Consider the following 22,066-nt stretch of genomic DNA (forward strand, 5'->3'; position numbering starts at 1 on the left):
CGCTTTGGGGGGCTCTGAGTGTGGCGTTGCCGGCGGAGAGGCAGTGGGATCCGATTCCCGGAGGCTTGGGGTGGGTGAGCGAGTGAGAGGGACAGAAGTCGGTAAGCGGGGGAGGGGACACGGGATGAGCCGAGCGCAGCCGCCGCCATGTTGTTGTCCCCGGGCTGCCCGGTGGTTTGGGGGAGCTGGGGAGACGGTTTGGCGGGTTGAGGAGGAGGAGGCGGCGGATGGGGGGGGGGGGGGCGAAATCCACGGAGGATTTGGGAGGATCCGGCGGGGGGCGAAGAGTTTGGGGGAACTTTGTGGCCGAGGAAAGGAAGATCCCAACGGGGCTGGGGAACGGTAACCCGGGCCGAGAGTAGCAAGCCCCTGTTATGTGCCTTGTGGGGGAGAGGACCCTGGCGCGCACGTGTGTAACCCTCCGAGCCACAGCCCCTGTGTTTCATAGCCACGAGCCGTTCTGTGGTCACAACAAAGTACTGTAAAGGTGGGCGGAGCGGGTGGTTGGTTCATTGCAGCGCTTCAGGGGAGGGCGTGGGATAGTAGGGGCGGGGCGGGGAAGGGAAGTTTAACAAGAAATAATTTGATGAGCTAATGACCCGATCCTCTTATTGATTTGATATCATGGGGGTGACGGTGGGGGACAATGAGTTCATAGGGCTACTCAGTACATGGACTAGAGACTGAGGATGTGCATCCTGTTACTGTTAAATGGAAAGCATCAGCTGGAGAGTTCAGTAATCCGACTGTGTGAGCTATACCGAAAGGGGAAGTATCTGAAGGTTTAACTGTAAATGGTTTAAATGGAAAGTGTTCAGGCAGTTAGGGCTGGTATCTGCAAACACTCTCCTGTTCTACCCTAGTGCCTGCCTGCTTTTGTGAGCAGTTCTGTTGACTTAAACGCGAGTGCCCGGGGAGGTGTTAGCACATTGGGACTCTATCCCAAATCACTATCCTCCCATTATATTTTACACTTTAAATAGAGCCAAGTCCTGCTTGCCTTTTCGTGCTTTATAAAGCTATAGGCAAAAATAAGAGCTTAGTATTAGTAATGTAGCAAATTTTTATCTCTGTAACATGGCTGGTATGTTCTTGGTAGTATACAAATAAAGTATACAATAATTCAGCCTTGCAGAAAACATCTGTGTGAAATCAATATTATCCTCATGTTTTTCAGATCCAAGATGGACAAATTATTTGTATTTGTGCCTTGTGTGAATTCTTTCCATCTCCTCCCTTTTTTAGAAATTGCTGCAAATGGTAGTTAGTTTCAATCCCAAATTGTTTTTTGGCTAGCACCTGTTTTTCCCTTACTTGAGTTCAAATGTTTTGCTTTTTGTCTTCGTAGCTTAGACTTCTCCTCTGGAGCCTGTGTGCTGAGAATCCGATGTTGGGCTCGGCTTCCTGGCTGAACACAGCAGATCAGCCCATGAAAACTTCCATTCCGAGCCAAAGGAAGGGGTCCAACAGAAGACAGCACCTACTCTTTCGGGCTTGGCAGCAGGAAAGGGGACGAGAGGTGGAGGCTGCAGAGTCGGAAAAGAAGACTGAAAGGTAAAGGGATAATAATGACTGTGGAAGATGTGGTGAGTGGGGAAGAAAGTCATTTGGCTACAAGCTTAGCTGCAAGTGCTTTGGAAAGCAGTGGTTTGAAATTGGATTTTAGATTCCAGATAGTATTCTCATTTTCTCTACAGGTTCTTATGCCATGCCCATCACCATGGTATCTGAGTGGGTTTCAGTAATCCGCTATCTGCCACCAAAAGTGTGGTTCTTTTCTTTTTCCTTTCTCTCCAGGGAGAAGGCTCCATGTTTTTATTTTAACTTTAAGACAGTATATGGTCTATGTTTCTATTGGTGAAGGCAAGGTTGAAAGAAATGCATTTGCAGCTAGAAAGGGAGGGATGTGATGGTTCTTAGATTCTGCAGAAGTTGGCTCCTCACTCTTGGACTGGACCAAGAAAGCTGCTCCTACACACATCTTGTGCAGTAATCAGTTGTCAACTGCCCAGCTTTGGGTGATATAGGTATCATTAAGCACCTTTAAGGGTAGGATTAATATTTTGAATTTGATACAATATTCTAGGGGAGCCTGTGTAAGAAGTGGAGGACAGGTTTGATGTGCTTCTGGTAACCTGTATTGCTGAGGAGGAACTTCTGCACTTCATACTATTTGGAGAGTCCTAGGTAGATTGCATTGCTAGAATTCAGTCAGGAGGGAGTTGAGGCTTATTTTACGGTGGCCAGGTTGGAATATCGTCTCCTATCTAGCCATTGATGTCAGAATGTGTCAACTCATGACTGCTATATGAGAGTTTAGCATAAATGAGGAAGCTGTGAGAACTTCTCAACTGTGGACTTACTGGACCAATTTTATATATGCATCTTCAACCATGAGTCTGTATTGTAACTCTATGAAGTGTTTCTTCTGCTATCTTTACCTGGATTTAGCTGTTCTTCATTTGAGTGCTGATCTCTGCCAAGTTCTGGGCTAACTTAATGACGTGTGGTATCAAATTTGTACAAAAATAGTTAGACCTTGCTATTACAGAATTCATAAACACATTTAGACCTCTGTTTTAACATTTACAAATGGGCTAGGTATTTAAAGATCCCTCTCCCCACACTTTTAATAAGGTCTGTCCAATCAGAGAATTATAGAATGGTATCATGTGTTCTACCTGAAGTCTCTTGCTATCGGAATACATTTGCCTTTAATTAATTTAGTGGGAGTGTAGTTTGACTTCAGTTCTTTTGTTTAGAACTTCAAACTTTTTAACTTTCTTTCCTTGAAAAATCAGTGTCTCATTCAGAGCTCCCACTGACTATTGTTCCTCCCTTTCATACAGGTGACATTTAAGTTGAAGATGGGTGGTGGAGAAAGGTTCAGCATTCCAGTTCCCCAGTCTAGAAATATTACCAAGAAGAACAAACAACTTAATAACAGGCAAAAGAGCAAAGATCAGAATTCTCAAATGAAGATGACCTATATGAAGAAAGAAAGAGGACATGGATGTAGCTCATCATCTATTGCATGGCAGGCCATGCAAAATGGGGGCAAGAACACTGTGCACTTCCCAAATAATCAGAATTGGAGTCCTACTTTATCAAGTCCCAACTCACTTTTCACATCTCAAACCAATCAGAACTATGCTGGAGCAAAATTTAGCGAGCCACCTTCACCAAGTGTTCTTCCTAAGCCACCAAGCCACTGGGTACCTGTTTCCTTTAATCCTTCTGATAAAGAAATAATGACCTTTCAACTTAAAACCTTACTTAAAGTCCAGGCTTGAGATGGAACTTTAAAAATTGAAAAGTTTAAATTTTTACAGGGTTTCAAATTTAAGAATGTTAGTTAAATTCATAGTTCCAAAATGCACAATTTTTTATGGAATCAGATGTTAACTGCATATAAAAATTGAGTCACATGATGTGGGGACCTCTCTTCAAGAGATGTCCAACTTAACTCTTCATATCATTCAGAGTTGTGTGCATTTACTGTGACAAACTATGTACTTGCAATATCAGGATGCAATCTAAACAAAGTTTGGTGGTCAGTAATGCTAATGTATTGTATTGCTCTTGGAATTTGAACTGTGACCACTTAAAATATGCTGATTTTTTCCCACTGGAAATGAGAGACAGTTGTGGCAGAAAACCAACTTCTACATTATGTAATGCAGCTTTGATTGGAAAAAGTAAGCAGTTTACAGAAGTACTCAAACCTTAAACTAGTATCTTTCATACTTGTTTCAGATCAGTTAATTGTGTGAAACCTGTTGAAAGCTACTTAAGAGAGCATTTTTTTACAAAATAAATCTACATCTAGCTCCTAGGAGAGAGATGTTTTTTAAATTATATTAGCGAGCTTTTATTTAGTGTTTGTTAATCAGTCAGTGATTGACAGGGCAGACAAACTTGTGACTAAAATTTAGATGTTTTTAGGAAATTTACTCCCCACAGATTGTCTTGTAAGGATGCGAAAAATAATTTGATAAAATTGCCTGACCTCTTGATCATTTCAAAAATCTAGAAATGCATTTTTATTTTGAATCTGTACAATTTGAAATGTGCCAACTAACAAAAGCATTTTGCACTGCCAGGTGACTGCCAAAAAAACTTCTAAAACCTTTCCTTTATTGGGATTGCACTGAGCAGTTTTTAAAATGCATTTTTGTATGTTTTATATCTTTGAAAAAGCTGAAATGATAGAATTGTTTGGGCTAGTCTTAAATTGGATACCCTGTAATGTGAATTTGTTTAAACTAGGGTTGCTTGTGGCAAGTATGAAACATTTAAATAGGTTGGGAAAAAAGAGCCATGTAAATAAATGTAAAACTTTGTAGCATATGTAAATTTATGCTGGGCTTTCCTGCAGAAAAAGTATTTTTAGTACAAAACTGCTGAATGTAAGATGACCATGCTGAGTACATGGCCTGATTTAAAAAATAAATATTTTGTTTAAAGAAAACTGTAAAAGCACACACGTGGCTGTGCCCTTGCACTTAAGTACCAGTGAACATTCACGTTGTTTGATTTTGTTGTAAGCTGTTTTTTTTAAGTAAATTCAGTGCAAATGAGGCTTTTAGAATTTTTAATAAAACAAAAAAAACTTAAAAAAAAAAAAGCTACACAAATAAATCTGTGTAAAATGCACCTGTTTTGAATGTATAAAAGTGACTTTAGCTGGGATGAACTATTATTATAGTACACTAAAAAGGTTCTAAAAATCTGTCAATGTAAAGGTCTCTGAATAGACATGTTTATATAAATAGCTAAGAGCTAGAGCCCTGCCTACAATTTAAAAAGTATTCTAGCTGGTTTTATCCAGCATTCTTGTATTTGAGAGCACAGTAACTCCATTGAAGCTGAAATGAAGATTGAGCCATTCACATCTGGCTTTTATTATTTGGAATATAGATGCAACAATACTGTATTTAATGTCCCTCCCCTTAAAGAACCACTGAAGTGCTGTTCTATTTAAAAATATATAAAACCCTATTAAGTCTTCCTTCTGAACTTTATTCCCAGTATGCTGGTTGTCAGCATATTAGTGTTTAAATAAAAGCTGTTTGTAATATGATACCCAATGCTTGATTTTATTCAGTGATGCCATAATCCACTGTCTACAAAAGCACAGATGCTTCCATGGTGGAAGCGAGAAACTGATTTGTGACATACTGAAAGAATATGAAGACAGTTGTTTAAACACAGTAATCAGCAATAATGAAGAATGGGGAGTAAATAGGGTAATGATTACAGAAAGTAGCTTGCTAAAACAAAAGTGGTTCTTTAAGTGCTCAAGATGCACTTCTGTGCATATAGTTCTGTTTATACATTCAAAGTGCTGGCAGCTATTAATGTTTACACATATTATCTCCAAATAAGATGACTAGATTGGCAGTTTTCTAAATTTATTATGTTCCTTGTCTCCCAAACTCTCACCAAATGTCATCCATTTTACCCAAAGTATAATTGTTATATTTGAAATTTAAAGTGTTTATGAAGTACTGCTTGTACATGTATCAATTGGAAATCTAAAAAACAACCACCCAAAACAAATAAACTACCTAACCTTTTCTCCCCCAAACATGTCTGGTTGTTTTGTTTCTTAAAATAATTGTATAAATGAATCACTTATTGCTCCAGCCTTACATTATACATTTTACACTAAGATTGAATTTCAGCATGGGAAGGATTGTATTTAAGACAAAAAGAGGTGATTCTGTAATGTCTTCTGAGGTAAGAGATACTGAAAGAGGGGACTTCAGCAATATTTTGAACATGAGTACTCTGCCTGAGCTGACCAGGTAGTAAACAAAGATTTTTGTGCAGATGGTGACCATAGGGGAGATTTTTTAATGCATGGCTGAATTGGTGGGGTAGTGGGGAGAGACACATTAGATTTTATGCCTGGGAATGATAGTGGAAATGTACATTGAAAGAGGCAGAGGAAAACATTCAGTAATGGAGACAACACCTAGAGATGTTTCCTCATACTCTTGTCTGTGACCAGCAGTTGTAGTTTGTCTTGTGTTTGGACTGTAAGCTCTTTTGGGCAGGGAACTGCCTTCGTGTTGTTTGTACAGCACCTAGCACATCGAGGCCCTAATCCATTACTGGGGTTGGTAGGTGCTATGAGACTACAAATAAAAAATGATAGCTGTAGAGCTAGGTAGACTTAAAAATCAGTGGTATAGAAGTGGCAATTGAAGCTATAGGACAGGGTTTCAGAAAAAATGGATGAGTATTTCCCTTAACAAAAACCCTCTTGTTCCATACAGCCTTCTTAACTATCTCCTACAGTACCCATGAGCATACTTTCTATGAGATGGATGAGTATTTGAAAGTAACTATCCTGAGTTTTTACACCAATGCAACCACTTGCTAATCTCGAGCTGCTTTATAAATAGGCTTTATAGTGCAGTTGGTCACTTGACTAGTTAATATGAAGGTCAGAAACCATAAGACAAGTTTTGTTCCTTATTTTTTTTACTGTTTCTCCAAAATTGACTTTTTTCTAATGGAGAAAGTGTGCGCTTTTTTTGCTGGCTGAAACATATTTTACACAAATGTCAAGTCTTCCCTAGTTTTGCTAGTGCCTGGCCTCAAACCAAAACCCAAGCTATACATGGTTGGAATAGGTTTAAAAAGTCTTCATACCCATTTAACACCAATGCTTGAAAGGAAAACTCTGCAAGAGATTGTCCTTTTTCCCTTCACAATTGAAGCCTGAGAACTTAAATCCAGGTGATATTCATGTTTTTAAGACACAATCCATACATTTTTCAACGTTCTGCTTCAGTCAAATCCAGTATGTGTAATGAACAATTATAAAAATCCAGATTTAAACTCAACATTAATGCACAGTGAGTAACTGGAATTAGAAAAAGCAAAGTTTTCCCCCCAGAAGAGATGGTTCTGTGTTCATATAGCACCTACCATGATGGGATCCTGGGTACTACAGAATAGTGCTTCAAGACATTCCAAGAGCAGTGGATTTAAACATTCTGCTCTTCAGTAGTGTAGCACATTTTTTTCAATCAGATTAATGGTATAACAGGTGGACATTTTAGAAAGATACCATTTAAATTCTCAGCTTCACCTTTCAATTGCCTCTGTTACTTTTAATTTGCACTTCAGTTAAATAATCCCTATTTATAAAAAGCAAATTTAGCCTGACATAAAAATAACCTCCATTTGAAGCACATGGGCCCTCAGATTTCATGGGACAGGAAGGATGGCCTACTTGCTCAGGCCCTAGTTTGCGATTCAGGAAACTGATGTTCAATTCCTTGCTCCCCCGACTTCCTGTGATTTTGGCAAGTCACATGGGACCAGAAATTTTTAAACAGAATCTAGGCCCTCCAACTCCTATTGGAATTCATTTGGTCTCTCTCTGACTTGATTCCTCATCTGTAAAATGTGGATAATAGATTTCCTACCTCACAGGGTTGTTGCAAGGTGCTCAAATACTACTGTAACAAGGGTCCATATAAAATTGCTTAGATGTAGAATACTTATAATTGTGAGGATCAGCTGCCTACCAAGTACAGGTAGGGATTTGATTTGCTATACTCAAGCCTTTACAAATTTAACAGAGTTATATGAAATGAATAGTTGAAAAGGGGTGAGAAAAAAACCCCAATACAACAGACTACAAACCAGGACAGCCTGAAAGTTATTCACTGAAAAGTTTCTTCTGTTGTAGTCTAAGATCTTGTTCATATATTTCAGACAGCTCAAGCAATTTACAACTAGTAGAACTAGAGCAAATTTCACTTCTGAAATTTGTATTTTAGTGTGAAGATTACAGTATTAGTTTGTAAGCTTCAAACCTTAATCTTTAATTTGACATTTTATTCAAACAATGTCATGAAACAGCCAATGCTGCTCAGATTAAAACTCATTGCTAGAGAGAAGCTATTTATTTGAAATAAGTGCTAGTGTTATTCCAGATTGTGACTTGCTGCCATCAGCATCTGAGTAAGTGAACAACATTTGAAAGGAAGATTTCTATTTCTGGTTGAAATACAAAATCTTTTTCTGTATGCATTTGACACTACAGCTGCCACTCAAATTATTATGCCTTTCAGTTTGTCAACTACAAGTTTTAATGCCAGCTATTCAAAAAAGCTATCCAAAATACTAGACTGACTGTGATAAGACTACAGATTAACTGTAAAACAAGGAAAGATGCCATTTTTCACATCAACTTGTGTAGAAAGGAAAAAGCCAAATAAGTAGATCTGATAAGTAGAAAGCCAATACGGTTTTCCAAATGTGAAAAACGCAATAAAAACCTATATTCCAAGTACAGGACACAAAAGGAAATTTAAAAGAACATTAACTCTTGTTCATAGCTGCAACTTCAAAACGAAGTTTCTTTCCATATCTATGCATTAACCTCCCTGTGGGCCTGCTATTGATGAATACACTTTGGCTCCAAAAACAGTTGGGCCCAAGGAAAGTCTGTTCACAGGTATTTCAAGGCAGGATGACCAGTGGAACAGACTACAGCTGTGGTCATTCTAAGTCAGAAGGTGCTTTCAGGATATAGCAAAAATCCTGTACATTTTATTCCCAATTCACAGAGTTATTTAAACAGATGGAACATAGAAAATTTAAGGCAGGATGGTGAGGTGTACAAATAAAACATCTTTTCCCCCGAATACAACAGGTTTCAGTCTTCCCTCACCGTACACAATTCTCAAATGATAATGTCTTCAAACAAATCTGATAGCAGCTGTCTAGAAGCTTTTTAAGAGCATTGCTATATTTTGTGCATGTATCTTGTTAGAGTATTAGTGGGATATTATACTCCTAAATGTTGAATTTTATATTCCTTCATACTTAAATATTTTGTGCAGTGTTCCTGACAAAAAATGAAATATGTAAGTTCTGTAATACACTGCAATCCTAGTTATAACATCCAACTGTCCTCTAACGTTTCAAGCTATAGCAATACAAAATTCATTTTAAGAGGCTCTTTTCAAGAGCAGAAGTGTCAAAACATGTAAAACTTTCAGACTCTAAATAAGCTTTCATAATGTACATTTAAAGATAGATGTGTAAGCATTTAAGGCACATAATGGATAAACATCTATGCTGTTTCAGTGACACCTGTATTTACCACCAGTCCTAATCTGAACACACAGCTACTTTATCCATTGTGGTTGAAGCTTTTCATTAAAATTAAGTTGGGTGCATGGACTTTTGGATTTAATCCTAGTCACGTGGAATAGAAGTTCCAGTAGAGCAGTCTGTTACTGCTGAAACAAACCTTTCTGCTGCAATTGTTATGGATTGCAGCTCCCCCATACCCCTTTAAAAAAAAAAAAAAAAAGCCAACAACATTCTATTTCACTTCTACAGAATCTGCATTAGGTGCAAATTCTAGTTTACCACAGAAAAGCCTAATTCCCACCCTCCTCACCGCTTCAAAGATGTATATACATATTGTTTTGCAGTATGCACATGTTCCTGCAGCTTAGCCTTCAGAAAGCTTGCACAAGAGGGGCTTATTTGCTCTTAAAGCAGGTGTGTGCATTGGGGATGGATAATGGTCTCTGCAGGGGCTGACTTACACAAACATACAAACATTCCCTCTCTCCTTGGCCATGTCCTGGTAATCCTCTTCCTGGCTGAAAGGCCCCACAGAACAGCCTTTTCAACATTTTTTCCCCATTGGAGCAAGAACTAGGGTACCATCTTCACTCTTGCAACGTTGTGGGTTTGTGCTTAGCTTTTCTGGCTTGCTCAGATGCACAAGTTAAAGTCATGCTACAGTTGACTTCAATCAAGCTGGCTTTTCAAAATAAAGACTTTCTATTTGGAGTTTGATAGATTTTATATTTTTAGAACAAACTGCACTGAATCAGTTTTGGTTTTTAACACTCTACAATTTTCAAAATAGTCAATTTCTCTTTTGCTGTTAATATCCGATAAAACAGTTCATTATAAGTATAGGCCCCAATCTTATCTACATGCTTAAAATTCCTTTAAGCCTCTACACTTTTGTTTTCCAAGATTGGGAGTCCATAGTAAATTTTATCAGGACATTATTTCCCCTTTTTGTACAAGTTCTGATCATTTAATAAAGCATTGTATGCTCTACTATTGCCAAAAGCCATCTCAGGCTTTGAGAGGTTGATGAAAAGAAAAAATAGAATTCTAACAGTAAAAATTAATTTTTATGTAATCTACCAGATAAATGCCTTTGTTACAGCGCGTGACATGGTAAGTGTAAGTAACTGCTAGCTGTTACCTAGAAATTTTGTTCCCTCATGCATCTTTAAAGTCTGGTTAACAACCCATGATTTGTCTACTGCATTATCTCAAATATGACAAATGGGGAAATCTGTATATCTGTTGAGCAATCTTGATCATGGAAATTAGGATAAATCTATTTTGCACTATTAGGCCAAAGATACACTTAACATTATTTCACCCATTAACCCTGTTAAAAAAAAAGAAGAAAAAAAAAGAAAAAAGAAAGTACATTGTATCTAGATAGACAAAATAAATGGATTCATGTTCTACTTTACCACTAAAACCTTAAAGCACCTTACTTCAGAGGATGCATGGCCTTGTCCCTAATGCTGCTCTAGAATCAAATTCTAAAGCTACAATAACTCCAGTGGATCAGTATTTCCTTCATTTTTTTTTTATTACAGCATGTTTGCTAAATTTACAGCAAGCACAAAATAAGCTGGGTCTTTAGTTATTTTGATCAAAACATTGATGTTTTAAAGGTAGTACACAATATTTGTTAAAAAGAACATATAAAAATACCTTTTTAGAAGCCCCTATATGAAAGAAAATACAAAGTTTAATCCCACAACTTTTCTCTGCTAGAGCTGCACGCTACTGCTAGTTTTAAATAGACTTTGTTGTTTTTAAACTATACATCCAGGAAAGTCTACAAAATTAAAGGAACGTGCATATAAATGATTGCATAGCAGAACATGAACATTAACTGCAAAGAGTAAAGAAAAAAGTTAGAAATACTATCAAGTATACAAAGGTTCTAGAATCAACCCCTTAAGCACATTCAACAGCCAGTATTGCTGTCTGTTTCCTCAAAGGCCCTGCTGAAATTACTAAATCCAAAACCTAAAAGTAATTCTCTAAAAAGGAAACTTTTTCACCAACATCTTCACACACTACTATACAGACAGCAAGGAACATAAGGTGTTTGACACTGGCTTGTTTTTTTCCTATTTAAATTCAAAGCCAGAAGCCATTTTCTTAACAAAACATCTTGCCTTCCAGAGAAATACTTGTGAGATTACATACTGGTATTGTACTATTTTTCACATCAGTTTACTCAAGATACTGTATTTGTGATAAACAAAATAGCTAGAGATGCAGCTCTAATTCACACCCAACTTGAAAGATTTGTCCTTACGTAATTTAAAATGAAACCTTGTAACCAAAGCCCTATCCAGTCTGGGGACGAAGGGATGTAATTTAGGCTTGTTTGACTAGATAAATCTTGAAGTGTAAAAGCAATCCTTTAGTTATTCACAAATAGAGAGATGGCTAGAGTTTGATATCTATGAATGCACCAACTAACCACAAGAGTAATTGGCATAAAAGTTTAGTTCTTATATACTGTACACACACAACTTGAAACAATCTACTTGCATCTAACAGCAGGAAACTAAGCAATTTATGATTAACTGCTCACTAAAATTTAGAATAGATACAAAAACTGAATAAAATGTACACACATTAACCTAATATTGTAGCTGCTCTGTCATTTGCTTAAATGTGACCTTAATATTTTCAAATGTATATGTTTTTGTTAAACAGCTAATATTAGCAGCCCGGTAAAAACAACAAAGCCCTCTCCTGACAACAATCATGACACTGTGTGATCCCCCATGAATCCTCAAGACGGTGACTCCCCCATATACTATATGCAATGTTAGTACCATCTCTCCAGATGGTGGGGTTAACAAGAAACTTCAACACCATGTGTCTACTTGCTGTAGGTGGGAATGAAAAAAATAGAGATTTCCTCCCTTTAAACAATGGAAACATAATGTTGCCAGTCTATTTCACAGCAGACAGCATTGCACTACAGCTGCCTCGTTTTCCATTCATATTGCAAACTTTTAATATTGAAGAACAAGTTAAACTGCTAGTTTAACAGCTCCACACCAATTTGTACCAATTTCTCTGTGGGTGTGAAATTTGTAATAGGACAATGTTGCAAATTATGGTCAATCAAGTTATCACCAATATTTTAAGCATCAAAAAATGCAAATCTTTACAAAAATATACATAGACACCACAATCAAATCAATAGCTGCCCATGACATTTCACGAAGTGGACTCTCTTAGTGGCTTCTCAACACTGTTATTTTAATTATAACCATTGCCTGCTACAGGGAAAACTGACAAAAAGAGAAGTTCTTTTTAGCACTGTTGCAACATCATATTCCTGATAATTTAAGAAAACTGAACTGTGTGTAAATGAATGATTCATGCCTAAAAACAAGATGGTTACACTGTTAGTGGCCACTGGACTTGGGACTAGTCCATGACCGTGATCTGGATTTTGACCTAGATCTAGAGTGTGATCTTGACTGAGATTTGGATCTAGCTGGTTCTTTTTTTCTCGGTTCCTTTTCATATCTTGAGCTGGACTTATACTGTGTTTTAGTATCTGTTTTAGAGGTGCCTCTAGTTTTGGTGTGAGATGCAGACCTAGAACGTGATTTAGCCTTCATTTCTTTCTTGGGCTGTGACTTGGATCGTGATCTTGAATTGGACTTAGATCTTGAAAAAGATCGATTGCGGTGTTTGAACCTATCAGAATAAAGGGGAGAGAGATTTGAATATAAAAATGCTATTCTTAGACATCTAGTACATTTTTTTAAACCATTTTTGCAGGAGTAAATTTTTTAATCTAAAGTTAAGGATTATAGTAATCTAGTTCTGAATTTAAACGGTGTAAAATTTTTTTTTTTTTTTACCTATCATTGTCCGAACGGCTCCTGCTACGCCGAGGTCTTCCAGTAGGTCTACTGCTAAAAAGGTACATCAGAAAAAGTAAACGGTGACAAATACCTTTGTATTTATATAGATGATTAATAAGTTTAGTTTTTTTGAGATGTGCATTTGCTTTTAATTCTTTAATATGAAGCACAGAATTGTATTTCATTCAATATTTCTGTTTTGATGAAGCATGCAAAATACAGTAACTCCCACGCATGTGATTACAAAGTGAGCATACAAAAAAAGTATTCAAAATGTTAACAACTAAATAGTCAGTATGTTTTTTCTTCTCCAACTGACTGCTGTGTAGTTGAAGTCAAACACTACACTTACTTTCTAGGACTATAAGATCTTCTATAGTTGTAATCAAAAGAACGACTTCTAGACCTCCTCCTTTCATAACTCCGGCTTCTAGATCGCCTATATCTGTCATAGTCATCATAGCGAGAAGAACTGTACACGTTTCTCCCTTCCTTGGCTTTCATTTGATTTGGAGCTGCAGAAAAATAGCAACATTTAACATTTTTGTTAAAAAAAAAAAAATCAAATGTAACTTTCTAATTTCTAGATCAGTTCTCCCTGCTCCTTCCTTTGAATTTCAATTATGCATTAGTGGGGGCACCCATGTTTTCAAAAATCAATTTAACTGGGCTCAATTCCTGAGTCAAGACAATGCATTTTGATGAAGACCGGAAAGGACACATGTAAGAGATGTAAAAGTGGTTGCACACCATCTTTATGCCCCATTACTACTGTTTAGAGCAGCCTTGGGGCTGCTGTAAGTTGTGTCCAGTTGCCAGCTGCGAATGATGATTTGGGTAACAGAGTATTGCCTGGATGTAGCAGTGCTTCAGCCATACCCCTGCCCACATATACCAACTGGTAGTGAAGAGCTGGCTATGCTGGTTCTATCCCATTGGAGAAAGTCTTATAATCTTCAGTTGGCCTGTTAGTAGAGCTTCATGGCCCTGTTATGTCTTGATATTTCTGAATTCAGTTAAGAGGACAGTCAACTAGAAATCTAGTCAATTTTTAAAGAAATCGGCAAAAAGCTTCAAGTATTACACCCACCCCACAGTCTGCTGATTTTCCCAGTCTTTTTTTTTTTTTTTTAAACAACGAAAAAAGTTTCTCCTTTTTGGCAGACCAACAACAGAATCTATACAGGGAAAGTGGTGAAACTGATTATACACAAGGTAAACAAGAGTGAAGTATAAACTGATTATGACCCTTTCAACCAAAATTGGCAGGAAATAGGCTTGGTCCTGTTCTATTTTCCCCCCCAAAAGGGGGCAAGGGGAGATGAGAAATAGCAGCACATTACTACTACTATATTGTATTTTCCCCTTGAATTAAATGCACCCCTCATCCAAATATGAAGCAATATTGGGTATATTAACCTCACACTGCTATGCTTCAAATGTATATTTTAAACAGTTTCCAAGTTGCAATGAAGCCAGTGTCTGGAATTACACACTTGTGATGTGTGCACTAGCAGTTAACAAATGCATAGTAAAGGGTTAATTCATTTTCCTAAAGAAACTTAAGGCAATGTTATATCCCACTCCTCGGCCAAAAAAACCACAAACATTCAGGACTGAATTTTGTCCTTGCATGCATACAATTCCCACTGACTTCAAGGATTGCATGCAATTTTTTTGGGAGAACATAACAGGTATATTGTTTCTCTGATACTTTGTTCTGCAAGATCCTTGGGCCAACACATCAGACAAATAAGACTAAAGTTGCATATACATGTTTTAGAATACTAACATGTTACAAGTTTCTTGTAATGCATTCTTAAAATCAGCCATTTTCTGAAGAATAATACTTAATACAACCATACTAGTTCTGTTTTAGAGTTACAAAAACTGGAATAAGACTACTTACTTTCAATTATATGCTAAACTCCAAAGATTTCTTATACCATATGCCATATTAAGTGTGAAATTGATTATACATATTAAGTATCATTTTGTATTAAGAACCATCAAAGCATTTCATTTTGATGTCGAAACAAAGTAAATTATATAATTTATTAGGGCTGTTGATTAATCGCAGTTAACTTTCACGATTAACTCAAAAAATTAATTGCAATTAATTGCACTGTTAAACAATAGAATACCAATTGAAATTTATTAAATATTTCGGACTTTTTTCTACATTTTCAAATATATTGATTTCTATTACAACACAGAATACAAAGTGTACAGTGTTCACTTTATATTGTTTTTTATTACTATTTTATCATTTTTACAGTGCAAATATTTGTATTTTTCAATTCACCTCATACAAGTACTGTAGTGCAATCTCTTTATCCTGAAAGTGTAACTTACAAATGCACATTTTTTTTGTTACATGAGTGCACTCAAAAACAAAACAATGTAAAACTTTAGAGCCTAGAACTTCTTGTTCAGCCAATCGCTAAGACAAACAAGTTTGCTGTCTGCTTCTTATTTACAATGTCACCTGAAAGTGAGAACAGGCATTCGCATGGCACTTTTGTAGACAGCGTTGCAAGGTATTTACATGACAGATATGTCAAACATTCGTATGCCCCTTCATGTTTCGGCCACCATTCCAGAGGACACGCTTCCATGCTGATGATGCTCGTTAAAAAAAATACACCTCTACCCAGATATAACGCGACCTGATAGAACACGAATTCGGACATAACGCAGTAAAGCAGTGCTCCGGGGGAGGGGAGGGGGATGGGGCTGCGCACTCCGGCGGATCAAAGCAAGTTCGATATAACGCGGTTTCACCTATAACGCAGTAAGATTTTTTGGCTCCCGGGGACAGCGTTATATAGGGGTAGAGCTGTAATGTGTTAATTACATTTGACTGAACTCCTTGCGGAAGAATTATATGTCTCCTGTTCTGTTTTACCTTCATTCTGCCATATATTTCGTTATAGCAGTCTCAGATGACTCAGTACACATTCGTTTTAAGAACACTTTCACAGCAGATTTGACAAAATGCAAAGAAGGTACCAATGGGAGATTTATAAAAATAGCTACAGCACTGGACCCAAGGTTTAAGAATCTGAAGTGCCGTCCAAAAACTGAGAGGGACGAGACGTGGACAATGCTTTCAGAAGTCTTAAAAGAGCAACACTCCAATGCGGAAACTACAGAACCCAAATCAACCTTCTGCTGGTGGCATCCAACTCAGATGATGAAAATGAACATACGTTGGTCCAGTCTGCTTTGGATCATTATTGAGCAGAACCTGTCAGAACCAGAACCTCTGGAATGGTGGTTGAAGCATGAAGGGACATATGAATCTTTAGCACATCTGGCACGGAAATACCTTGCGACGCCAGCTACAACAGTGCCATGCGAACGCCTGTTCTCACTTTCAGGTGACATTGGGTGAGTAGCATTATCTCCTGCAAATTGTAACCAAACTTGTTTGTCTGAGCGATTGGCAGAAGTATGAATGAGTGGACTTGTAAGCTCTAAAGTTTTACATTTTTTTGTTTTTGAACGCAGTTATTTTTTGTACATAATTCTACATTTGTAAGTTCAACTTTCATGATAAAGAGATTGCACCACAGTACTTGTATTAGGTGAATTGAAAAATACTATTTCTTTTGTTTTACAGTGCAAATATTTGTAATAAAAATATAAAGTGAGCACTGTATACTTCGTAGTCTATGTTGTAATTGAAATCAATAGATTTGAAAATGTAGACAACTTTAAATAAATATTTAAGGAAAGGGTATTCTATTATTAACAACTCAATTAGTTTTTTTTCAATCGCCTGACAGCCCTATAATTTATATTAAAATAGTGTACAGATGCTTCCCGACTTACGCAAGGCATTCCGTTCTGACTATCCTAACATTAAGGATATAACTACATACTGATACTACACACAAAGGCACTTACTTTTCCGATCACCCTGCGCAAACTGGATTTCTATCTGACGGCCACAAATCCACTTCCGGTCCAAATTATGGAGGGCATCTTCAGCATCACGGACATCTTCAAATGTGCTAAGTGTTAAGGTACTTGGGAATTTGAGTAGTTAACAACTTCAAATTGACAGCTTTTCCTGGATTTTTTAATCTTGCTATAGGGCACACTAAAAACTGTCTCCCATTAACTGTAAGGTTGTAGGAGAATTTTTGGAGAGAGGAATACAATACAAATCTTGTGATATAGGTACAAGCAAGAGTATTTATCCTTTAGTGAACAATCACCATGTCATAGCCTTCTTTTCTCCTATACATACTGATGTATCAAAAGTAGTTAAAGAAGGTTAGTTATTAGTGATCTGATTTTCTAGGTTTGCCTTACCCAAAAAAAAAGGGGGGGGGGGAAAGAGAGAATGCTATCTCTTAAAATGCTTAAGCAACATTAGTAAAAAGTGAAAATTCTGCATTCATTACATTACTGTATTCATGAAACTTATTCCCCTTTTCACCTATTCCTTTAAAACTGATTATGACTTTCAGCAATTGTTACTCAAATATAGACCACCGTATTCTATTAAAGAATAACGCATATACTGAAACATTAAGCTATGGATTAGATGTTCAATAATGTAATCATCAATATCTTTAATCCATAAAACTGTTCATTGTAATTCACTTATATTCCACTGTCTAGCGGATTCGAAAGAATAAATCATCTGTATTGGTCTGCATACCAACTTCGTCCACCATCTCCTGGGTACCATATAGGTATACTTATCTTGATAAATAAACCAAGAATGAATGCATTTCATTCAAGACAGTTACAATTTCAATACCACCCACAAGTGAAATATTACAGGTTCTGTCAACAGACTAAACCAGAATAATTTATCAAGTTACCACTTACACGAGAAACAGAAAAAAAAACTGTTATTCTGTAGGATACATCAGGTATGACTCCTTTAATCTTGGCCACCATTCAACTTCATCTTGACCTTTAACTCTTTAAGTGCTTGTCAGAAGGACTTGTCATGAGATGCTTGGTCAAAAATGACAGATGGCTTTATCTTTTACTTTGAAAAACAACCTTTTCCCCCTTTTGTAGATAAAGCGAAGCTTTGTCTCCCATTATGGCTTGTCCTTCTTCCAGCTTTTCTTTACTTTTTCTTTTCCCAAACTCTCCCTTCTCTTCAAGCCTGATCCTTAAGAGGTCTTTGGCTTGTCTACTTGCCTTAATTGTTGAACTCTACTCTAAAGGTTCTTTCATGCTTTCTCTTTGGGGTCGCCATTACTGTACAGCTTTACATTCTCTGAGGCAACAACAGAGGACAGTAAATTAGGGGACAATATTAAAGAAAGAAGTTTACCTCATTTTTTATACAAACTGCTTTTGATCAAGTGATTCCAGTTTCCATGTTTTTAAATTAACAATGAATACCAGCCACAATTTGCTAAGCACAAGAACAAATTTACTTTCAGTATCAGTTATATTAAAAATGTGGTAGACACTTCCGAGTCAGTGATAATTGTCATTTAAATCATATAGTATCGATTTGAGTGACAGATATTCAACAAAATAGCTCTTATCTTACTGGATCTGGTTTAAAGTTTTGCAAAAAAAGTAAAGAGCAATTTGTGAGGAGTTAATCTTCGAAAAAATGGAATACACCACAATAAGACATTTAATAGAAACAACACAAAAGTAAACTGCTTTTTCATTTAGATTTGTTACCTCATACACAAACTTGAATTTCAAACTTCAACACCCCTCACTAATCAGCCATCTGAAGAAAGGATATTGAACGTAAGCAAATCCTCTTGGACGACGAGTGTAGAAATCAAGTGGAACGTACACATCAACTATTGGCCCATAACGACCGAACTCACGACGCAAGTCTTCAGACCTGAAATACCATAAATACATTTTTATATATTCTCTGACTTTTTACATTTAAGTTGCAAACTGAAATATTTAAAGAAACTACTGAAAAATCTTGAATCAAATAATATGGCCAAAGCATGCTTTCAGAACTAACTAGATGATGAAGTACAAAAAAACTAAAAAAAATTCGGAGTAATCTTGTGATAAAATTAATCAGAATAAATTAAAAACCTGGTCTGAATCATACATCAACTATAGGGGCTTCGCTAAAACTCCCAAGGTGTTTAGAATCTTGGAATAATTAAAATTTTATGCTAGCACCTTGGAATCTGAAAACTCAGTGTAATTCAATATTGGGCAAGTGTAAATGGAGAAAATACATAACATGTAATGGTGTATTTAGTAAACAGTACCGAATTATTGAAGGTGGGTGGGAAAGAAGAAGAAACAGCAGATCTGGTACAAAAAAATTAAGAAAAAGCTTCTCTAAGACTTCTAATTCCACATTTTTGCACCATGAAAACAGAAAGTTACAACATTTGGAAACTCAAGAACCTCAAAAATAATCATTCTATCTCACAAGGTGAATTTCAGACACATCAAACAACAAAACTAGTCTAAAGCAGCCATTCAAACCGCTAAGAGTTAATTGCTTCATGGAGGTGATCTAACAAAAAAAGAGTATAATTCTGTTCAATAGGTCTATCGCTATTTGGAATCATCCGCTCTTCCCCTCCAACATCATCAACTCTCTCATACAGATTTCATTGAATGTTATTTTATATGCATAAAATAGTAATGGCTGGGAAAGTCAATGATGAAAAGTTACCACTATTTATCTCTCTTCCTCACAGTCTGGGGAAGAATGCATGACACACACCAGTCATAAGAACACAGGAGGTAAACAAAGATTCAATAGGAAAACTCAACATCATGGTATGGGTACAAAGGGCAGAGTTTTCACAGTATGTTACAGAAAGGGACCAAATAGGTTCCCCATTCTCTTCAAAATTTATATGTAATAGTTTTCTTCCTCAACTGTTCTGGTCATTAAATAAATTTCACTCTAAAACTAATCACAAGTATAATCACGGAGGAAAGACAGATGATCACACAAAAAAAGCTTTCACACATAACCTGTTTCCAATTCAGAACTATCAGTATCATAGGGAAAAAATGCAACTCCTACTCCATTCCATCATTTCTACTTCAATGTTATTTATTGCATGACTCCTTTAGGGTAGATTATTTTCCTGACAGCAAGTTAAACAACATATCCTTAGACCTTAATCCTGCATTCCACAAAAGCAACACTCTTACTGACTTAAATAGGATTTATAGAGAAATCTCTGACCTTTAATATATAAATGTACTTAATACAAACTACATCCTCAAAAACACTTTAACGTAACAAATAAAAACGACAACGTTTATAATAAGTGTCAGAAGGATATATCAAGAAGGTATCAGGGAGATGTGATAGAATAAGCAGTTTGCTAAAAATACCCAGACTACAAATGAGAAAAATATATGTTGTACTTCCACTGCTTGATGAAATAAAAGTTACAGCAGTCTTATGTATTTGGAACGTGGACACTTTTACTTTAGACAACTGTGAAATGTAACTTTAGACAACTCCTCCCCTTATTTATTTCTCTCGGATTACTGAAAACTCACAAATCAACACCTTACAGAACCATTAGTGCAGTAACATCCTATCCAAAGAGGAAAAACACTACGCGCGGGTGTTGGGGGCGCGCAGCTTCTGTACACTAAGAACCTCTGGTGCTTTTCCAACTCACGGCAATCGCTGTTTCTGCTGAGGCTCTACTCTACCCTCAAGGGGCAAGTATTTGAAACCAGCGGTTGTTGGGGAGCTACACGTGATGGTGCACAAATGTCCTGGAGCACAGAATGTGGCCTCCGGGTTACTCGCACAACCCCTGCCTCGTGCTGAGCTAGCGCAAGTTAATCCGCGGGGTCTCTACGGCTCTCCTGCTTGTCCTAAGTTTTCCCTCCCTGGTTTTGTTTCGCTGTTTTCTGGACTCAGTGCGCTGGGTAAAGCGGCTGTGAGCGGGGCGGGAGGGGGAAAACGGAAGGCATGCGAAGAATGGAGGCTATGAGAGGGATGGGGAAGAAGGAAACGGCCTGGGTCTCCTTTCCCCTTCCTCAGGGAACCCCCCCCTCCTCCTCCCATGTGGTAGTTGGCTGCGCGGCCTAGTGAGCCCGCCAAAGCCTGCGCAGCCCTCGCGCCATGCTCCCGCCCGCCGCCCCTCCCAGCGCCCCCGCCCGCCTGCCCGAGCCCCCTTCCCTGGATCCCCCCCGCACTTACACACACCTGGTGTCGTCGGCCACATTCCGCACGAACAGCGAGGTGTTGGGGGGGCGCAGGTAGCGGGACATGGCGGCGGCTCCCAGGCAGGGCCCAGACGCGAAGGAGAAAAGAGGAGCGAAGCGACTCTCCTGAGAGAGACAGCGCCACCACTATCAACGGCCTCGCCGCCTCTCGCGAGACTGCGGGGCGCTTCCGGCGAGAGCGCAGCCCGAACAAGGAAGAGGGGAGGTGGAAGAAAGAGAGCAGGCGCCAAACTGCCGCCCCCCGCCACACCTTTCTTTGCGCATGCGCCACGTCCTCTCTGGGCGGTGCGCACGCATCGAACCCCCTATGCTTCTTGCTTCGCCGCCAGCTCTTGAGATCTTCCCGCCTCTTTTTTCCGCGCATGCACCGCCCGCCACTTATCCAGCGCATGCGCTGAACGATGCCGCCCGCTCAACCCGCGCTTGCTGTCTCGCGCGGTAGTAGCGTTCTGTTGGCTGGGTGCGCGCCGCCCGATCCCTTTCCCGCCCGAACAGAGCTGAGGGGCTGAGCGCGCGCCTGACTCTCCCCTCTCAGGCGAGGAATGGGGAAGGTGGTGAGAGGGGAACCGGCGCCTGAGGGGCAGTATCAGCCATGGTGCTGGCCGCTGCTGTGAGGGGCAGAGAGCCCCCCACCCCCACACCATTACTGTAAAGCATCACACCCCTCAGTCTAGCCAGACAATAAACCAGGACAGCCCTGCCCTAAATCAAGGGCAGAGTGGTGCACAGGTAGGTGCAGTGATGCAGGGTAACGGTGCCTACTGCACCAATCCTCATCCAGCATGCTGCCTGCACAGCCTCAAATGCCATGCTTTGTGGCAGGATAAGTCCCTCTACCATGACACCAGCAATGTACAAGGTAACATTGGAATGCTAGTGCTAGTCCACCTTGGATG

At 38.4% G+C, this 22,066-nt stretch overlaps 2 protein-coding genes across 2 annotated transcripts; one reads left to right on the forward strand and one right to left on the reverse strand.

The window, feature by feature from the left end:
- The first annotated feature begins 1,466 nt into the window (after window positions 1–1,466).
- PNRC2 (proline rich nuclear receptor coactivator 2) lies at window positions 1,467–5,590 on the forward strand. Its single transcript, XM_065421906.1, has 2 exons — window positions 1,467–1,554; window positions 2,850–5,590. Exon 2 carries the CDS (start codon window positions 2,868–2,870, stop codon window positions 3,291–3,293), a length of 426 nt encoding a protein of 141 aa, XP_065277978.1. The 5' UTR covers window positions 1,467–1,554; window positions 2,850–2,867; the 3' UTR covers window positions 3,294–5,590.
- Window positions 5,591–10,675: 5,085 nt separating this feature from the next.
- On the reverse strand, window positions 10,676–21,348 carry SRSF10 (serine and arginine rich splicing factor 10). Its single transcript, XM_065421587.1, has 6 exons — window positions 21,151–21,348; window positions 18,728–18,834; window positions 16,902–17,003; window positions 13,342–13,504; window positions 12,987–13,040; window positions 10,676–12,819 (listed from the first exon to the last, which is right to left on the reverse strand). Exons 1-6 carry the CDS (start codon window positions 21,213–21,215, stop codon window positions 12,522–12,524), a joined length of 789 nt encoding a protein of 262 aa, XP_065277659.1. The 5' UTR covers window positions 21,216–21,348; the 3' UTR covers window positions 10,676–12,521.
- Between the last annotated feature and the right edge of the window lie 718 nt (window positions 21,349–22,066).

The sequence above is a fragment of the Emys orbicularis genome, chromosome 23 (genome assembly GCF_028017835.1).
Source record: "Emys orbicularis isolate rEmyOrb1 chromosome 23, rEmyOrb1.hap1, whole genome shotgun sequence".
Taxonomy (NCBI): Eukaryota; Metazoa; Chordata; order Testudines; family Emydidae; genus Emys; species Emys orbicularis.